The sequence below is a fragment of the Astatotilapia calliptera genome, chromosome 9, assembly GCF_964374335.1.
Source record: "Astatotilapia calliptera chromosome 9, fAstCal68.1, whole genome shotgun sequence".
In the NCBI taxonomy this organism is placed as follows: domain Eukaryota; kingdom Metazoa; phylum Chordata; class Actinopteri; order Cichliformes; family Cichlidae; genus Astatotilapia; species Astatotilapia calliptera.
The window spans coordinates 17339833-17360572 of NC_137430.1; the positions used below are offsets into that span (position 1 = coordinate 17339833).

At 41.4% G+C, this 20740-nt stretch overlaps 1 protein-coding gene across 2 annotated transcripts in view; it reads left to right on the forward strand.

The window, feature by feature from the left end:
* rttn (rotatin) overlaps positions 1-20740 on the forward strand; it is a 37150-nt gene that overhangs the window by 14874 nt on the left and 1536 nt on the right. The window contains exons 22-46 of one of the 2 annotated variants that reach the window (XM_026179443.2): positions 537-633; positions 725-790; positions 930-1121; positions 1970-2212; positions 3573-3729; positions 5278-5444; positions 5852-6071; positions 7123-7251; positions 7396-7506; positions 8296-8454; positions 8895-8972; positions 9715-9913; positions 10093-10190; positions 10276-10363; positions 10686-10887; positions 11237-11327; positions 11624-11774; positions 12016-12153; positions 12821-13023; positions 13211-13316; positions 13546-13643; positions 13885-13962; positions 14363-14489; positions 16681-16874; positions 17051-17321. In XM_026179443.2, the coding sequence (XP_026035228.2) occupies positions 537-633; positions 725-790; positions 930-1121; positions 1970-2212; positions 3573-3729; positions 5278-5444; positions 5852-6071; positions 7123-7251; positions 7396-7506; positions 8296-8454; positions 8895-8972; positions 9715-9913; positions 10093-10190; positions 10276-10363; positions 10686-10887; positions 11237-11327; positions 11624-11774; positions 12016-12153; positions 12821-13023; positions 13211-13316; positions 13546-13643; positions 13885-13962; positions 14363-14489; positions 16681-16874; positions 17051-17321 (3663 nt within the window). The remainder of the gene's footprint in view (positions 1-536; positions 634-724; positions 791-929; positions 1122-1969; positions 2213-3572; positions 3730-5277; positions 5445-5851; positions 6072-7122; positions 7252-7395; positions 7507-8295; positions 8455-8894; positions 8973-9714; positions 9914-10092; positions 10191-10275; positions 10364-10685; positions 10888-11236; positions 11328-11623; positions 11775-12015; positions 12154-12820; positions 13024-13210; positions 13317-13545; positions 13644-13884; positions 13963-14362; positions 14490-16680; positions 16875-17050; positions 17322-20740) is intronic. The other variant, XM_026179445.2, reaches the window with a different exon arrangement.

The following is a 20740-nucleotide window of genomic DNA, read 5'->3' on the forward strand; positions in this document are numbered from 1 at the left end:
TAGCTCGGGGCCATATTCTCAAGTCATCCACTGATGCATAGCTTTTAACCATGCTGTCACACTGTAGTAAGTAGCATATTAGTATGATGCAACTTGTTGCCACAGAGCTCGGCTCGGCAGCAGTGCACTTTTAACAGCTTAGTCTTAATAGTAGTTGGTAATATATACAGCAGCTCTAATATTTGTTGCATAAATTTGAGCTAAAATGTAACTTGGTTTATAAATTAAAAGACATTTAATTCAAGTGATTTTATGTATATTTGCGTAATGGTTTTAGTCAGGTCTAGACAGAAAATAGAGCTTTATTGAAATTTATTCATGCAAAAGATATGCAGTGTTTTAAACATAACCACATTTTAAATTCAGTGGAGTCTTACATTTAATAAGAAAAGTGTTTGCAAGTTTATTTTTGCAAATAAATTCTTGCAATATAAACTACTACTTCACTATTACTTCTGTAATCTTCTTATGGACTCAAGTGATAAAGTTCTGGATGTCATTGTTATGTAAATTGCCTATTTTGGTCTTCATTATAGCATCGTTCATATTGAAGGAGAACAAAAGCGATGGAAGTGAGATTGCTGTTCTGATGAGTTTACTGCTATTTGATGAGATCGCCAGCACTGACTTATGGTGAGCATAATTTTCCTCTCTTTAAATTTCCATTTGTGCATGCGTTAATGTTCATCCTTTTAATACTGCAGTGCTCTTTTTCTGTCATCAGGTCTGACACGTCCACCACAGAAGTGAGCGTCACACCATTCTCCCTGCCATTGGCAGTAACACGCAGGTAAGACCTTCATAAACTTCTGGAGGTCAGCAGCAGTGTTAAATATTGCCTTGTGCTTCGTTGCCACTTTTTTTACTTCCCTGTCATTAAAACACTTGACAGACAATACTCACAGTTTTGTTTTTAATCTTTCTTCAAGGTACAACGTTCCATTTCAGGCAGCAACTCATCATGCTGTTAGTCCGTACCGCTGCGTACTGGTGCCTTCGTCTGACCTCCAAACTCTTAACCCTGCCCGCCAAGCCCTACAGGTGGCCTGGAACACTGCGTGGCATTCTGGGATAGATAACCTCCTTCAGGAGCTTTGTGGCATTGCTAGAGATGTCAGCGAGTAAGCTCCTTCATATTTCCAACTGTATATGTGCAAATGTTAGGTGTGGCCATTGTACTAATGCGTTTCATGTGTGTTCTTTTTTTGTGTTTAAAAATTAGGATTAAATTAGAGATTGGACACCATGGTAGATGAATGTTTCTGTGTCAAGCAAAGTAGTCTAGTAGACTGCCAAAGAAACTTACCTGAGCAATAATTCTGTGACAGGATTTTTTTTTTTCTTTTTTGAGAAAAGGCTTTGAGTTATAGATATCACTCTTTTAAAACATTCCCTGTTGTAGAGCATTGCGGTGAAGTTTTAGATTCAGCCTTGCCATCTTGTGTTTCATCTGTCTTCATTTACTTCTAATGTGACCTAATTCAAACAAATGAGAGTGTCTCTCCCAAATTCAGCCAGCTTGATTACAGCACAGATGTTTGAAGCACACCATGGATGGATTAGTCCATCTTAAACTGAATTTCACACAATGCTGTGACTGGGGAAAACAGCACTTGTTTAAGATTGATTAGTCAATAAAATAGACGGGTGTCTTCTTTGTACTTAGTGTTTATGTGAAGTATAGCTATGTATCAAAGCGATCAGCTTCAGATATTGTTGTTTTTTTGTTACCACACTCGAAAAAAACATGGCTACCTCTGCTTTAATCAGTTGTAAGAAATTCTCAAAACTTCTGATGAATCATAAATGTCTCATCCCACTAGACTGGTGATCAAATATGACTGTTAATGCAGTCATTAGTGATTCTGAGGCTGCTGCTTAAGCAATAAACTTGCCAGCTCATCAGTAGTCATGCGCTTTAATTTGGAATATATACATTTTTAAACCATTAACATTGTATTCCCCTTAGATTCCATCCCGACTTAAAGCTGTCAGAAACACAAGTTTTGTGGCTGAAGGCAGTGCACCTTCCCACTGCGCTGCAGGATTGTATCCAGGCCATCGTCACCGCATCAGGGCACAGTTCTGTGGCCTCTGCTCTCTCCAGGCTCAGCATCTACCTGTTGATTGACAGGCTGGCATTCCCACACATTCCCACCTACAGATGCAGGGAGACCCTTCACTCCCTCAGCTGGCAGGCTGCAGTGACCAGGTACACTAGATAATTATAATCAAGGATTTATGAACTTTTCTCACACTGTTACCAAAACCAGTAAATGTAATCCTGTGTGTAAAATGTAAATAAAGATAGAATTCAAGGATTAAAATTCGGTATAGGCAATATGTCAAATATGGAAAATGAGATGTGAAATGTTTATACTTTTAAAAATGCACTTTATGTTGTAGCACAGGCAAAAACTGAGCACAGACCTGAACAATATAGTCAGGTCTGCGAGCAGCGTACGCTTCCATTCAGACAATGTCTTTTTCAACTTGCTTATTTCAGCAAAACAATGCCAAGTGACATTTGTGAATGCATTATAACAGCATGACTCTGTAGTAAGAGTGCTAATTTGACTTGCCTGCAGCTCAGACTTGTCATCCATTCAACACATTTGGCACATTATGAAACCGAAAATATGACAAAGAAAGCCCTGAAATGTTGGTCTGCTCAAATCCTAAGAATGCAAAAATGGAAAAACATTGTGCTCTCAGAACTACAGCAACTGGTGTCCTCAATTCCTAAACACCTACAGAGTGTTGTTGAAAGAAATGGTGATGCAACACAGATATAAGCTTAGCCGAATGAGTGGGTGACATCCAATTCAAAATAAACATGTATTTTTTCAACATTGTATAAATGTTTTTTGAACTATTCTCCCTTAATTTAGGATCTGAATAAGCTGGAAGCATTGTGTTTATTTATATTTACACAGGTTCTCAGTTTTTTTGGAAATGGGTATTTAGCAAAACTGAGTGAGACATAGACACTCATCTGCCACTTTATTAGGTACACGTGTTCATCTGCTTATGAATGCAAATATCTAATCAGCCAATCACATGATGGTAATCCAGTGCATTTAGTCACAGAGATATGGCTGAAGTGTTCAGGTTGCTGGTGGTGTAATAGTGTAAAGCATATCTTTTTTTCTTGGCACACTATGGATCACTTAGTACCAGCTGAGCATAATTTAAACACCACAGCCTACCTGAGGGTCATTGCTGGTGAGGCCAACAAATCTGCAGTAGCTGTGTAATGGTAGCATGTCAGTATGGACCGAAATCTCTGAGGAATGGTTCCAGCACCTTGATAAATTTGTGCCACGAAGAAGGAGAATTAAAGTAGGTCTGAAGACAAAAGGAGGACGCAACAAGGTACTAAAAAGTGATGAATGAAATGTAATACTTCAGTAACAATGAAGACATTTTGGAATAAGTCTCCATAAACACAAACTCACATATGTCAGTTATTTCTCTGATCTGATCAGTGTTATTCAATCAATGTTATTATCCTTCTCAACCATGGTTTTTCTTCTAATGTTGTCTCTTTCTCCTCCTCTTCCTCCCTGCAGGTTTCTCCAGGTGCGCCCAGCCTGTGTTGAGGATGAAAGGTTGCTGGTGGGCATCATTGCATTTTTGAATGCCTACTTCACGCAGATTCACACTGAATTTGCGGCCAACTCAGAGGACGAGGACCTGCGCTGGATACTGGAGCTACTTCTCAACCAGGTACACATCATGACATGTGTGAAAGAAAAACCTCACTTTAAAAAAAAAATCATTATAGTTTCATTTCATTTAACAGGAGCTATGCTGTTTAGCATGGTTCAAACACAGACAGCTACAGAGTTTGTAGTGATTACTGTTTACTTAGCCTGGCAGGGCGAAGGACACTGTCTCAGCTGAACTCTGGACACGCACACACGTACACATACAGACATATATGCACATGCTGATGTACACTCCCCCCCCCCTCCTCCTCCAAACGCCTTCGACACTTATTCCCTTCCGATGCTGACGGTGGATCAAGGAGACCAGCGCATAGGCTGCAGGCCCGGATGTACTGTCTACATTGGCTGTCTCTCATCCTTTACCCATCCCTGAGCTTGTTGTGTGTTTCTCTGGTGTATTAAGAGTGGAGCTCAGTCTGGGGGGAGTTTTTTTTTTTTCTCCTTATCTTTCCTCATGTGGTGCATTTGCCATTGTTATACCTCTCTGACCTGTCTTCCCCATGTGATGTTTTTGTGTAATGTATGTATGGTCGGAGGGTAAGATGGCACCGCCATTGCGTGCAGTATGTCGGCAGCCTTAACATGAAATTTCCCCTTGTGGGACTAATAAAGGTATCTTATCTTATCTTACTAATGTCCAGCCATTTTACTTTAGTTAGTTCCTAGTTTTTTGGCACAGCGTGTACACATTATTTTAGTTATGGATTCATTGAGCACTCTAGTTTCCCATTAAACTAGTGGCCATCTTATCCATACATACCTTACTCATCTTATTTATGTGTCACACCATAGCTCACCTTGTTAGTACCATTAAAATATGTGTGTATGTGTTTCCATTAGCTGGTAATCTGGTTAGAAGCAGAAAGCTATAAATATGCAATCAAAGCATGGATAAATCACTCACACACAAACACACACACCGTCGCACAACCATATTACTTTTTCATAACTGAAAATGGTTTCGTAGCTTTCTACCTCAGGCCTGTGGCAGAGATTATTTCCTTATTTCCTTAAAACAAAGTCACATTCATAGTTTTTTTTTTTTTTTTTATACCTTAACAGAAAAATCATCTCACTTTTTCAGTGCTGCTTTTAGGATTTAATCAGTTTCACCTTGGCTTTCTCATTAATGTGTGTGTAAACAATAATTCCTCCCCTGGCAGCTAACGAAGACTCACACTGAATGCCTGGCAGGGGTGAGCAGTGCTGCTCTGACTTTTTCTGTAATTACTGAGCTGTTTCAGGAACATCTGTCACTTCATAGACTTGGATTAACTACCCACTCTGTGTGCACTGCTCAGTATGAAATTCTGCTGTTTGGCATTGCAGAGGCAGGTTTTTTAGGGAGAGAAGGAGGTGGTTGCTTGCATACACTTCTCGCCCTTCTCTCCATAATACTCCATAAGTCAGTTTTTCTTTTCTCCCTTCAGTTTAAAACCTCTATAACTAAAGTAAATACACTCAACACTACTAGCTAGGAATGCACAAATTATGGGGGTGAATTTAAAATAATTACGTACAATTCAACAGTATCCGTATCTTCCAGGATGCTGTGTCTCTGCTGAATTTGCTGCTTGGTGTGGAGAACCAGACCTCAACTCAGAGCACAGGGGAGCATCAAGAAGTGAAGAACCATGTGAGCCAAAGACTGCAGAGAGAGCTCACCCACTTCTTTAAAACCTTACTCCGCTGCCTATCACACACCACTGACAGGTAGGTTTTCACAGACACACTTGTGGCTTCCTTTGGTGAAGTCACATATGACAGCCAGTGGTTCTTTTTTTTTTTTTTTTTAGATTAAATAATTTGAACTTTTAAGTAAAACACAACTTTGTAATTACATTGGACAGGTTAGATGTTTTTTTTCCTTTTTACATTATAACGTGATGCGTATCATTGAGATTTATCTGCTTCTAACATATCAAATACTTTTTCTCCACTACAGCTGAGGCATTTTTTGCCTTACCAAAACATTCAGCCATATTTTACACAAAATACCTTTTTGTAGTGCTAGGTATAAATAATTCAGTCTTTATCGCTCTTTTTCTGCCTTTTTTGCCTTTTTCTGTCTGATTTGCTCGCTTCTGTCTTTCTCGTTCTCTCCTTTCCTGTCTGTCCAGGCTATGTTTGGCATTAGCCGGCCCCTTCAAGAGCCAGCTGGCCGTCCGTTTGCTTCAGAGCCTGCGGGTGTCTGATGCACCGCGTTTTTATGGCCTTCCCAGCCTGGAGAGGACACTGCAGGGCATGATCAGCGTGACTGCCCAGCCTGGCTGGAGCTCCCACTGCCCTGACCTGGAGCCCAGCTCCCTTTGCTCCAAGTATCTCAGTGGGTTATTAGAGGTATGTGTTTGTCCATCAGTTTGTATTTGCATGTGGCATGAGTGTCAAGTTCTTTGTCTGCACAGTGTGTGCGCATATGCTCGTGCGCTGCATTGGCAAGTGCCGAAGCTTTTCCCCTCTCATCAGATACGAGAATGCCTACAGAAATGAAGAAAAAGGCAAACAGAGTACTTTCTGTGGAATTAATTAAAATTAAGCAAAAATGTGGTTACGGGACATGAATAACAAAAGGTAAAAAACATTCATTGATTAGACACGCCACACTGTGAAGATGCTGATGAGATTAATCAACCTTGCCTATTCCATCTGTTCAGCTGTTCAACGGTCCATAAAACAATAGCGTAACTCAGTGTAGACCAGCTTGCACAGCAGTCCAGAGCACAGAGGTGTCCACATTTAGTTTTGCTTTGAAATGAAGACCCCCAAGGAACAGACAGCTCTGTTTACACGGGAACAGCCTTTTGTTTGTTATTTGGGGGGCAGCTTTTATTGACATAAATTAACATTTAATGGAGACTGAAGGTTAATTTGCTTTTGCAGTTAGGATTTGTAATGGCAGCTTCGGTCTCTCAGATTCCGATATCGTCCTCTTTCATCGTCGGCTTTTTAACCTTTTCGCCCGCCTCTCACCTGCTATAGATCACCTCGTTGACTCCTCCCCCACCTCCTCCTGGCAAAGTAGAGGCCCAAATCTCAGCAAGCCTTGGGCTCCTCTCTCTCTTCATCTGCTCATATGTGCAACCACACATCCTGATGGCACACCAAAGCAAAAATAATTAGTCTCAGCTGTATTTAATTTTCATTTGGATGCATTGGGCTGCATGACAAGCATACAGTTTGCATTAACACAGAAGCAACTACTCTGTTTGCTCAACTGACTGTGCCTTTGGTGTTCACACTGAAAGTAGGTGTAGCATTGGATAACAACTACATACCAAATATGAACGACCTCTGCACTGTATCTATGTCTTTTTAGATAGATAGATAGTGTCATAATCTTAATTGGCACATAAGGATATAATATTTCCAATATATTCTGTTATCTACCCAGGTGATATCCTCATTTTACGTTGAGTGGAGTGGCAACTCCTTGTCGTTCATGGGGAAAGGTGTTACCAAGAATGCAGTCATCTGCTTGCTTCACTTGTCTCATGAGATGATGTCTGAAAACAAGGACAAGGCAAGTGTCAACATACTGCAGTATACAGCAGAAAACATGCTCTAGAATTGAGATCCTACTGTGTTTATAGTTAGTGAACACTTTTCTGCAAATTATTAAAAGACGTTGGAGTAAAACCGAAGTGTTTTTTTTTTCCTGCACTAGGACATGATTCCACAGTGGTCTTTGGGGAATGAAGCAGCTGCCGAGGAAGCCAGTTCCTCTCAGCTGGGTTTAGCATGGTTGATCCCGTTATGGGTGGACCGAGATCAAGAGGTAATGAGCGCCACTTTTATATGCAAACATAACACGAAAACTATGTTTACTGTGTTCGGTTGATTATTTGTTTGTTGGAAATAAATCCTAATATTGTTGGAAGGCGTGTTTATGTCGCTTTAAATGGTACGGAAAATGCATTTGTGGTTTGAGCAGCAGCGTTATGCCCAATAAAAACTTTCCAAACAGCTTATTCTGTTACTGACTCTTAATTGGTGTTGTTTATTGGACAACTATGTAATTTATTGCCAAGTAGCACTGTTACAACAACGAAATAATCAACCAAACACAAATGTCCTTACTTTTTGGGCTATGTTTATTTAGTGTTTATACTTCAATATATGAATTTGCTGTAAGAGAGTAAAGGAGTTGAGTTTACATTTGATTTTTCACCTTCATTTTTTGTAAACCCTGTCTGTTTTTAAAATAAAGCTTTAGATGTTTGGCTTCTGGGGCGGGGGAAGAACCCTGTAACAGTTGCACAAGAGCTCACAGGCATAAAGGAAGTACATGACAGCTAGTCGTACCAAATGCACTGCTCAAAAATGACTTCCCACACAAGTCAGTCTAAGAGGCTCCCTTGACAAAGAAGACTATGTTTTCAGTTTAAATGTCAGTATGATATTATAGTAAAAATAAAAACCACCATGACCAAATTCACATTTATTGCATTAGATGTGTACCATAACATTAACATGTCATGTTTTTGTTTTGTTTTTTCTTTAACAAAGCTTCATCTCAGTGTTCTCTCTTCCTCGTTTCAAACGTGGGTTTATTCTTTCATGTCAGGTGAGATTTGCCAGTTTGAGTTTGGGTGCAGCTCTATCCTCGATGCCCAGCGGGTGCCAGGCTCTGTGTGCCAGCTGTCAGAACATAAGTGGAGGCCTGTGGGGCACATTGCTCAACATCCTCTTGGATCAACAGGAGAGCAGCATGGTCCGCAGAGAGGTACAGTGTTTGAACTGCAACTGTGTTGACTGTTAAAGCCAGAAATATTCTGGGTTATTGATTATTATCACTAATGGTTTAACCTGAGGACTCTTGGGTGAATATATAGAACATGCAGAGATGATTAGTGATAGGTAAACTATGAGTTGCAGAGTATATATGTCTCAGTGGAAGGAAAGCAAATTTCATTTTCACCTAATGAGTGGTCAGAAAATGAGTCTGGACTTGAATGTATTACCAGCCAAATAAAGGCAGATGGCACTGTTGCTGATTTAGTTTAAGTTGACTCAGAGTGTGTGTGTGTGTGTGTGTGTGTGTGTGTGTGTGTGTGTGTGTGTGTGTGTGTGTGTGTGTGTGTGTGTGTGTGTGTGTGTGTGTGTGTGTGTGTCCTTTTTTTTTTTTTTTTTTTTTTTTTTTTTTTTAATTGTTTGTGTGTCTAGGCTGCATTTATCCTGCAGAACTTGCTGGTGATGCCTATGCCTGCCAACGCAGAGGAGGCCAAGGACTCCCACTGGCAGGTCGGCAGATCTGCCAGCCAGTTAAAAAGCTTTTATAGACCATGAACTGTTTTCACTTTCTCTCTCATTTGGTTTTTCTCTCTTTATATCCCCTCTCTGTCCCTCCTTTCCATTCCAAACCATCCTCTCCTCTCTAGTTAAGCCCTGCAGGGTTCAGGGGTGTTGCTAGAACTGAAGCTGTACTGAGGGTGCAGGCTTCCAGCACTAAACCCCCCCAAAAATCACATTTAAATCTGTCAAAACATCAAACTAATTCAGCATGCCATTACTCATCAAGGGAGCTGTAAGTCAGAAATTGAAAAAAAAAAAGAAGAAGGTATCGTGTGTTCTTATCTTATAAAAGCAAAGCTTGTTGTTTACTAAATCTGATGCGCACAACATTGCAAAGTACAAAGCAGGCCAAGTGCAAAAAAAGAAAGCAGAAACGGTTACACTTGCTGCCTAGCTGTGCAGGGGCTATATGAAAAGAAAAGAAAGATCCAAAAACAAAATAAAACTAGGACACAAAATGTCATCCTGTAGCTATGAAGTGACATTTGTAAAATGAATGAAATGTCTTACATCAGTGGCGCAACTTAACGAATGCCCTCAGCCTCTACACTTTGTCCTTTTCTTCAACTCTCTTTGATTTCTTTGTTTTTAATTTGTAAATTTCAATGGGAATCATAATTGCATCATAAAAATATAATGTTTGCATTAAATACTGAAACATCTATTCTCCTGTCGCCCTCTCATCGTCCAGCACCCGTGTGTTCGCGATGAAGTGTCTGGGGTGTCTTTGGTGGGTCTTCCAGCACTGCAGGCTCTGCTCTATCACTGTCAGTATTTCCAGCATGTGGGTCTCTCTGCCTCCAGTTGTTACTGTGGCAGGTACACTTTCTACATCCAGCCTCGTGTTGGCTCTCACTGTGGCCCAAGACTTCAGGAGAGCGCCTCATCGGGTAAGCTAATTCTTTTGATTTTCCTTAATTACTCTCTTCAAGCCTGATAATGTGGATTTGTTCCAGCAGTACACATCCACACTGACTTTCATTATTGATTTTCTTCCCTTTTCCCCCCTACATTTTCTTATAACACTGCTGTAATCTGTATCTGTTGTTTTGTTTATATGCTTGTGTAGATTCTGAGAATTCTCTGTGGCTTTCGGGACGCAACCCACCAGCACCCACAGTCAACTCCAGCAGACCCTCCAGCTCTCTCTCCACCTCTAGCACTGTGGTCAGCGCAGCAATATGCATACCAATAAATGAACCGCTGCATTAAAGTTAAATGGATCCTCACATCTTAATGTTGTCCATTATAGATAAGAGATTCAAGGCCACACTCCCCAAAGGCTCCCTCCCCACTGAGTATGACACAAGATACCCCTGTCAGCAGACTGATGGCTCAAGGTACTGAAATGAGAAATGTCTGTGGATAACAGCCTCAGTAAAACTGTGTGTTTACTTCTTAGTACTGCATAAACCTTTTATTTTTTCCCTTCTGAAACAGCGGCTCTCAATATGGCTACTGATTGTCTTAAACTAAACCAAGTTTTGTGTTTATGTGAGCATCCTAAATACACAGCTGAGAAAGTAGTGCAGCTTTTCTTTGGTTTACTGCTTTTGATTATGTGGTCAGTGGTTGGTAGCCAGAGACAGAGACGTGATTTACAATATGTGAACCCTTTTTCAGGAAGTGTGTCTGTTAGCCCTCTATTGATGTGTCTCGCAGGCCAGAGCGACACAGACACCAGCAACTCTATTACCTCGCAGGACTCCCGACAGGGCGAGCCCTTGGCCGTGGAACCCGTTGTCAAGGTAACGCCTGACCTCCTGACGGCCCACTGCGGCCTGCTGACCAACCTGCTGGCCATCCTGCCAGACTTCACCCTCACTGCCATCCGACATAACCAGCTCCTTCAAGCTCTGGCCAGGTAAGAGGTCACATGCTGAGTCCACATGAACACCAGCTCAACCACCCTTGATGTATTATCATCTTAAGCAAGCATTGATTTAAGTGTTTGCGCTTTTAAGCAAATAATCATTTAAGGGAAAGACTTGTAAAAAAAACAAAAGCAGAAACTTTTTGTCCTTGTAAACACAAAAACCATAAAATACAGATACAAAAACTACACCTTGCATTCCTGCACCGTTTTTTTTCACCATTTAAATAAAAGTGTGCATATTTGACTACAGAATTTGCGTTAATTGTAGCCTTAATCCCCCTCTAGCTGGTTCCTTGCAAGCACACACTTTCTCCATCATGTTTATTTTCTTCTTCAGTCTGGTGGCTCTTGGCTCCGTTGAAAAGTGTCTGACTGAGCTGAAGACGCCAAACATCCTTCCAGGAGAGAGAGAGGACATCAAACGCCAGGTGAGGATTACTGCGTTAGATGCATCTAAAGAAATTTTTCCAACGTTTTTAACATTTCTATTATTATTATATCTTACCACAAAAAACTGTGGGCTGGTTTGAAAAAACAAAGCAAAACAGTGCATTTGAGTGCAGCACGAGGTTATCTAAGAGCATCTCCAGATTTCAGTGTGGGTGGAATACTAAACAAGCTCATATTCAAAACATACCATTGTTTTGGACATGTTTTTAATCATATGATTTTTTTTTTAAATTTTAACTGTTCAATAAATATCTGCATTATTTTTCCTTTCTAGTTTGTCACCATACTTCAGTTCCTGTCCAGCTTTTCAAAACTCCTGCAGTCATATGTCACAGTGAGCGAGGAGCCGATTGGACAGATGGACTTCCTGAAGAAGCTGTTGTCTTCTCTGGTGGCTGTGCTCATGCTGGATACTAATGGTTTAGGTTAGAAAATCATATTATATTTAAAGGAAACAATGATTTAGACTGTTTTCCAAAATTTGTATGTATGCCATCATTGGTGACTCCCCCCTCCCCCCCAAAAAACCTAAACAGTTCTTCAAAATCAAGTCCTTTTTGGACATTGGTCCCACTCTTCTTGCAGCATGCCCTGTAGTGCACTCTGTGTGTCTCTTTGTGGCTGTCTTGTGTCAGAAAATTTGTGACTCACCCTTTCCCTCCTCAGACGCAGGTACCCGGGACGTGGTTTGTATGTGCTGGGTAGACGTGTTTATGCTCCTGGCTACTCTGGTGAAGAGGGACGGCTCAGCAGCGCACCCATCTGTCTGTGCTGCGCTGGGGAGACACTGGCGAGCGTTTGCAGGTACGCAGGTTGCTCGGCTCAGTATGCGAGCAAAACTAGGGGGGTAGAGTAATGTAATAACTGCAATTTGGACTACAGAATTTTATATTGTAATATTGATCACTTCTCATATTGCACAATTATATACTATTGTGAAATTATGTATTCCATTTGATTTAAACAGCCCACTGAGGTTTAAGACACAAGCTCTTGCTTGATGAAATGCGGTCTTACATCATAAAAGACAGATAACCGTGATTAGGTGTAATTATGTTGATTGCAGTAACTGACTAAATAATCAGGATTAGCATTTTAGGTGTAATTGTGCAGCCTTAAATCTGATGCAGAAAAAAATCAATTCTGTCTTTTTAACATGCTTTTTGCATCATTACTATTTGTATTAACTTTCCTGAACAGATGCTACGATACGATAATTGCATCCTGTCCTCATACTACCCCTACTTGTCTTCTTGTGTGATTAATGGCGCAGCAGGGAAGTCTGATGAGTCCAGTGAAATAATGCTGAGCCTTTGTGCGTGTAGTTTTGAGTTTACATGTTCACGATATCTTGGTGCCATTCAAATAATTAGTGTGCTTACTTCTCGCACCTACTACCTCATTCATGAACAAATATTTAGCTATCACAGGGTTGCAGTTTTTTACTCTCATTTTCCCCGTGTGTCTACAGGAACGTTATCGGTGTGCGTAAATGAGAGGTTTGCACAGCCTCTCCTTCACACGGTGGCTCTGCAGTTTCTCTGTACAGTTTTCACAGAGGAAACAAAGAGCCGCAGTCAAGAGGTCACAACCTCTAACTCAAAGTATGTCAGATCTCTCTCAGATGTCCTGAATAGTCCCTCAGCCAGCGAGCTGTGTGAGCTCTTATTACAGGTATGATGGGTTGATGGTCTCTAAAGTAATCAGCTGTGTTGTTAGCTAGCTTTGTGTTCACTAGGAATTATTTTGGAACAAAAAATCGAGTTACATGCTTTTTGTCAATGTTACGTAAAAAAGTTTGAATTTGAAAGTGTGTTACTGTGCGGCGCAATCACTGTCCTGCTTCAACTTCTGCTGCCAGAGCTTTGAGAAGAGGACCACTCAGGACCCTTTAAAGAAGCTTACAGCTAGAGCTCTGATGACACTGCTAGCCTGCAGCCCCACAGCTCAAAACTATGCAGTTAAAGGTAATCCCCCAAACGTCAGGCTGGAGTTAGATTATCACCTGTCATTTACTCTGGTTTCTTTATGTTCATCTATCTTTTTAAACCGTGTCCCTAAAAGTTCATCTTTGAAGCAAACCTGTTTTTGAGCGATTTTTGTGATTGTGTTAAAAAGTGCTTGAATAACAGTAGAAACGTGGTATCTTGGTGATAGTTTAACCGAGTGTGAACCTCGGATTGTCTTGTGTTCTAGCTGGTTTAATTGACACCTGTGTGGAGCAGCTGAAGCAAACTCATACCCAGCTCCACTTGGAGTCAGTCCGGCCCAGCAAGGCTTCCCACCGCAAAAAGGTGAGCACAGACTGGCTGGAAATTTCCAATCTCAGCATTTCTTTTCCCTTTGGATAGAATAACAAACTGAATTGAACACGAATGAGGTTTTGGGTAAATGTTATGAATATGGGTTGTACTTGTCAGCAGAAAGTCTGCTTACTGTTCTTATAAGCTTTTAATGACTGCGGTAAAGAGTGTTTTTAAATTTGGAAAATGAAGCCTATTGGACTTTATTATTTTTGTTTTCCCATATTATCAGGAAGAGGGCTATTTGAAGGAAGTCAAGCTGACTGTGGAGATCCTGCGGAGTGCTCTTTATTGCAATGATGAATGCAAAGTAAGCCTCTGTGCCTACCTTTTAATTCCCCACTGCTAATTGGTTTTTAATGCAACCCCAGAGTACCGGCGCTGTTCTGTGAATGAAATTTGCCTAAATGCACACGGCTCAGCTAACATCTCAGCAAGTTTAGCTTCTCGCACCCTATAATGTCATTACTTATGAGGCTTTTTAGCTGGTTTTCATTTTCTAAGTGGCCTTTCAGTCACTGTCGGTTAGCTCAGACTAAAAAGCCATGAAGGCTCCACTGCAGTGTTTACCCTGCCATCAGTCTCCGCCTTGTGTGCGTTTCCTGCACGCTTAGGAAAATATTGAGGCATTTTAAGTTGATTACTGTCATCTTTGTTGGAGCTGTTGTATAAATCATGCGCGTGTGTGTAAAATCTGTTTGCGTTTGTAGGTGGTTGCCACAGATGCTCACCTAACACAGGCGCTCAATGCCCTTTGGCCTTGGCTCCTATTGGACGACGCAACTATGGAGGCGGTTCTGGAGCTTCTGTGCGTTTACACGGCCAACTGCACAACAGGTCTGCATGTTTGTGTGTTTATGTTTGCCTCTGTGTGTGTGTGTGTGTGTATGCTTGTGTGTTTGTGTAGGCATTGTGCCTGGCCCGTGCCTGCCCATCGCCTCTGTCTGTAGTTGGCAATCTGACTGAGTCATACACACTTTGCACTGAGAGTCCCATTGTTCTCTCTAATAACCACAGAGCTGCATTGCATCTCAACTGTATAAGACCCAGTGCCTTCTTGCTTGCCACTCACAATAGGCACAGTGTGGCATCCAGAGTTCAGGCTGCACAGCTGTCTCGCTGTATGCAGAGCAGCCAGTTTTAGAGCATGATGTGGGGAGGAACAGAGCATCTCTGTGCTGCTCGAGGTACCAGTATTCCATCATGCAAATGTAAGAACCATGTATGTGGAAACCAAAAAGACGTGCAAGAAAAAGAGAAAAAAAAACCTTTTTGAGTGGAAAAATTGAAAGATTTATAGGAAGGAAACGGTTGGGAAAATGTACTTTGATAAACAGCCTGTGGTACCTTTGATGTGTTTGTGTGCATGCATGCGTGTGCGACTGGCTTAGAAATCAGTTTCATCATTGGTGGTGTGTGTGTGTGGAGGGGGGGGCGTTATGTGCAACACTTATGAAGGTTTCTAAAATTGTGTGCATCTGTGCGTGCGTGCGTATGCATATCTCTATTTGATTGGCATCAGTTCCTCAGTGGGTGCGTGTGCACGCTCTGATCTAAACTCCCTCGCTTTAGACCCCCCATAAGCTCAAGCTGTGAAGCACCAGAAAGCAGTGAAGTCGGGCACAGTATTTCCCTAAAGGTTAACTGAACAGCAGGTTGTGTTCAGCCTGCATGCAGCCAGGCTCAGTATTACACCATACACCCTCAGGCTACCACTCGGTCTCCCGAGACCGCTACATTTCTGCTGAACCTTTCATCTCCAGTCTACCTCCTTCATCCAAAGCTTTGTTAACGCTGCTAGTTCGAGTCAGATTGTTGTTTTCATCTGTGCCACACATATTTTCCACAGATATTTTTGGAGCAGCCCAAAACTTGCTCCCTCAGACACACAGAAAGTAAAACAAATGAAAATCTTTTTTTTTTCTCCACTTACATGTAGGGATCTCTCCTTTTGAAGTATATGTTGCATGGCTGCAAAATAATTAATCGGCAGCTGACTCATATCAGAGAAACAGTTACTTATTAAAGCAGATCCCCCTTGTCAGTTTTATGACACACCAGGTTTCTTGACAGGTATTGAGATAACCGCAGGCTAAGATCAGCATATGCCTGTTTCCAATCCAGGATTAGCAAAACCATCAAGCTGTCATTTTCTCCAACAAGAAATGTCAGTCAGTTTCAGGCTGCCTCGTGAATTCTCTTCAACTTAAGCTTGTTAATTTCTGTATTTTGTGTGTAATGTACATCCATGCCAATTAGTCATGTCAGTTATGCTGATGTGAATGTGCCTTCTTAGTAGAATTGTAGCTACATGATTTACTTCCCACCCAGAGTCAAACGAGCCTAATTGTCATCACTCGAGTATTTCCGTGGTGACTGAATATTAAATAAATGAAGTGCTTTTCAAAAGTGTTTCTGAAACTCTCCGATTTCACCTGTGAAAGGCTTAAAGTTACTTCAGGACTCTTTTTTTCATCATATTTTGTTTTTCCTGGCTCTTAACTTGTGCCTGTCAGCACTTCTTCCTTCACATATATGTTATGTTCTGTATTGGTGCACAAGTTCCACTTGTCTCCATCATTTTGGTCATTTAGCTAGACTGTCTTTACACCAAAGTAAGCTCTCCATGCAGCCGCGTGGAGATGTTTAGGTGTGGTGGGCAGACAGCCGTGCAAGACAAGGCCTGTTTATGCAGCTACTAGTGCTGCTGTCTGGCGAGCTAGCCAGCATTAAGGTAAACAAAAAAAAACCCAGAGAGTACTTCCAACAACAAGAAAAAATTGGTTTCACTGTATGTGTGTTTGACTTTTTTTAATGCTGAAATTGGCGAGAGAAGTTGTGATTCCAGTCCAGACACAAGATTTCAGTGTAGTACAGGCATGTGATTTTATGTGTATTTGATTTTGTGCGTGTGTGATGTAGATCCAGACATCCACAAAGGGCAAAATAATGTTTTATTTTAATGTTCTTATAAATATAAATGAATATAAGCAGATTAATAAAGCCATTTTCCTTTTTCTGTTCCCAGCATGCAGTTCTCTTTGTGGCAGTGGCCCTGGCCTTGTACCAGGATCTAAAAGCTCCTCCACTAGCTCACTGATGCACTCTGTCATGAAGCTGGCTTCAGCGCTTGCCCCAGATAACAGCATCATCCAGAATCTGGCTTTCTCCCTCTTGGCTAACCTAGTCATGTCCCGTGACTGCAGATGTCTCCTGCAGAAGGTAAGAGACATTATGTACATAGAATTAGTGGGCAAGACAAGTAGCAGATTAAAATGAAAAAGGTTAAAAAATGATGTTAGGAAATCTCGCTCTTGCCCTCTCTAAAACTCTTTCACTGTTGTCATGACTGAAACTTTAATCTCTGTTCACTCTTGTTTCATTTCTGTGATTCTCAGAATAACTTCCTTCAAGCCTTCTTGTCAGTACCGGTGCCCAAGGCTGCTGGTGTTAAAGCCACGTCTGTAAGTAGTGGTTGGAGCCTTCTGGGCCTATGGCTGAGACTGCTGGCCAGTCTCTCATTCACAGAGGACGGCCAGCAGAGTATCCTCAGGCTGACCGGAGCGCTGGAACTGCTGGCAGACTTGGCACCACATCGACGGCACGCGCTGCTCACCCTTCAGAACCTCTGCTTCTGCCCTGCCAACAAGTCACACATCATTGCCAATGGTATGGAAGTTAAGCAAGGATTACATTTAGGAATCGCACTCAGGGATATGAAAAAAAGAAATAAAAGATCAAAAGGGGAAGTTCAGTAAGCAGATTTGTCAGCATTGTGTGTCCACAATGCAAGTCAGTGATTAGGAAAAAATTCAGTGCAGCTAAATGTTCCCTGCTGAGTCACTTTGTTCACTCTTCGTAAAAGTCATCAACCACAGAGGGACTTGTGGTGCACCTAAGGTATGTGCTTTCTGGTGGTAGCCCATTTGCATCAGTAAGCCATCTTAGATCAGTTTCTCTTACTTCTGTGCTACCATCATAAAGTTCTTTAACTGCAACTATAAAATGCAAAACAAAACATACCCGATTTTCAGTTTACCCAGAGTTACCCTTTCCAGGTCATCTTCTTATGAACTTGTGGATCTCTTTTAGTGGTCTAATGTTTTTAAGTTGCTCTGTCCAGGTCTCATTATTTGCACTTCTGTGCATGAACCTCAAACTTGTAAAAGAGTGATCATTAAATTTAAATCAGATTTTCCTTTTTAAACAAACCTATCTGTAGAGTTGCAAAAGCTTAATGGGCCCACACGTTACAGTGGGGCAAAAAAGTATTTAGTCAGCCACCGATTGTGCAAGTTCCCCCACTTAAAATGATGACAGAGGTCAGTAATTTGCACCAGAGGTACACTTCAACTGTGAGAGACAAAATGTGAAAAAAAAAATCCATGAATTCACATGGTAGGATTTGTAAAGAATTTATTCGTAAATTAGGGTGGAAAATAAGTATTTGGTCACCTCAAACAAGGAAAATCTCTGGCTCTCACAGACCTGTAACGTCTTCTGTAAGAAGCTTTTCTGTCCCCCACTCGTTACCTGTATGAATGGCACCTGTTTGAACTCATCATCTGTATAAAAGACACCTGTCCACAGCCTCAAACAGTCAGACTCCAAACTCCGCCATGGCCAAGACCAAAGAGCTTTCGAAGGACACCAGGAAAAGTATTGTAGACCTGCATCAGACTGGGAAGAGTGAATCTACAATAGGCAAGCAGCTTGGTGTGAAAAAATCAACTGTGGGAGCAATCATCAGAAAATGGAAGACATACAAGACCACTGATAATCTCCCTCGATCTGGGGCTCCACGCAAGATCTCATCCCGTGGGGTCAAAATGATCATGAGAACGGTGAGCAAAGATCCCAGAACCACACGGGGGGACCTGGTGAATGACCTGCAGAGAGCTGGGACCAAAGTAACAAAGGTCACCATCAGTAACACACTACAACGGCAGGGAATCAAATCCCGCAGTGCCAGACGTGTTCCGCTGCTGAAGCCAGTGCATGTCCAGGCCCGTCTGAAGTTTGCCAGAGAGCACATGGATGATACAGCAGAGGATTGGGAGAATGTCATGTGGTCAGATGAAACCAAAGTAGAACTTTTTGGTATAAACTCAACTCGTCGTGTTTGGAGGAAGAAGAATACTGAGTTGCATCCCAAGAACACCATACCTACTGTGAAGCATGGGGGTGGAAACATCATGCTATGGGGCTGTTTTTCTGCCAAGGGGACAGGACGACTGATCCGTGTTAAGGACAGAATGAATGGGGCCATGTATCGTGAGATTTTGAGCCAAAACCTCCTTCCATCAGTGAGAACTTTGAAGATGAAACGAGGCTGGGTCTTCCAACATGACAATGATCCAAAACACACCGCCCGGGCAACAAAGGAGTGGCTCCGTAAGAAGCATTTGAAAGTCCTGGAGTGGCCTAGCCAGTCTCCAGACCTCAACCCCATAGAAAATCTGTGGCGGGAGTTGAAAGTCCGTGTTGCTCGGCGACAGCCCCAAAACATCACTGCTCTCGAGAAGATCTGCATGGAGGAATGGGCCAAAATACCAGCTACTGTGTGTGCAAACCTGGTAAAGACCTATAGTAAACGTTTGACCTCTGTTATTGCCAACAAAGTTTATGTTACAAAGTATTGAGTTGTATTTTTGTTATTGACCAAATACTTATTTTCCACCCTGATTTACGAATAAATTCTTTACAAATCCTACCATGTGAATTCATGGATTTTTTTTTTCACATTCTGTCTCTCACAGTTGAAGTGTACCTCTGGTGCAAATTACTGACCTCTGTCATCATTTTAGGTGGGGGAACTTGCACAATCGGTGGCTGACTAAATACTTTTTTGCCCCACTGTAGTTGCTTAGGCTTCACTGACTCAGATTGTAAGAAGGGAAAATAAAACATACCACTTACCATTGCTTTGTTTTAAAAGTTTGCAACATATCAAATGTACTGAAAATGAACAGTCTGGTCTTTATTTAATACTCTCACGGTGTTTATTTGCTTAGTTTTACATCATGTGCAAAAAAATAATCAAAACAAAACAGACTCGTGCGTGCCAAACTTTGGCACGCTTGGACTGGGATATATTGTCAGGACTGCTAAACTGAAACCAAACAGAAAGTGACATTTGAAAGTACACACAGTATGAATAGTATCGTATATACTAGGTGTAGTGCACATATTATATTACTGTGATGCAGAGCTTCTGAATTGAGAATGGAGACTTGAGTGGTATCAGTAACAGCTTTGAGAATTTAAGCTACCAAAAATATATTAAGCCCTTTTAAGTTTATGTTTGCAAATGTGGGCTGAATACAACAGAGATCTGACTATCAGTGATTCTACAACACAGAGATGAAAGCGAAGGAAGTCTGTGAGAATGAAAGACCGATCGTGTCCCCCATGCAGTGCACGCTGCAGGTGGGAGTTGTGGGACCAGGTGCAAAAACTATGTGACCGTATATCTGGTTTCCTGTGGAAAGATCATGTTTCCTGTGTTTTGCATACAGCAAGATTTCCATCAATCACAATAGAGAAAATGAGCAAAAAAAAAATCTCATTGCTTGATCGAAAATCAGCAAGATTAAATAAGTTACGGACTTATGACTAATGTTGCTGCGAGATATGCCACTCAGATAATAGCAGAGGAGGAAAAAAACGTTTCTCCTTTGTTCACTTCACTGCACATGAAATAAACTCTTTTCCTGTTAAGTTAAAGTTAATTTCAGGGTCTAGACTAGCTTACAACAGCCTTCGTTTAATAGAAAATATGTGCTATTAAAATTACTGAGCAGAGGCTACTGAGACTTTCAAGGAAACTTTGATTGCAATAATGCTGTGGGACCTGTACTGTAAAAGCAGATGATGCACAGCCAGTAATCCGGTGATTAATATGTTCTCACTATGTTACTCTCCTCTAAGTTTCAGTGAGTTGTGGTTGAAGTGGGGAAAAAAAAAGTCTGTCAGGTTTTCCAGATGTTTTGAATACAACAAGGCTGATTTCAATGACCGAACCAGGCGCCTGCTCTCTGCATGCTCCAGGTTTGGGTCCAGAACTTGTTGCCTTTATGTCTTCTTCA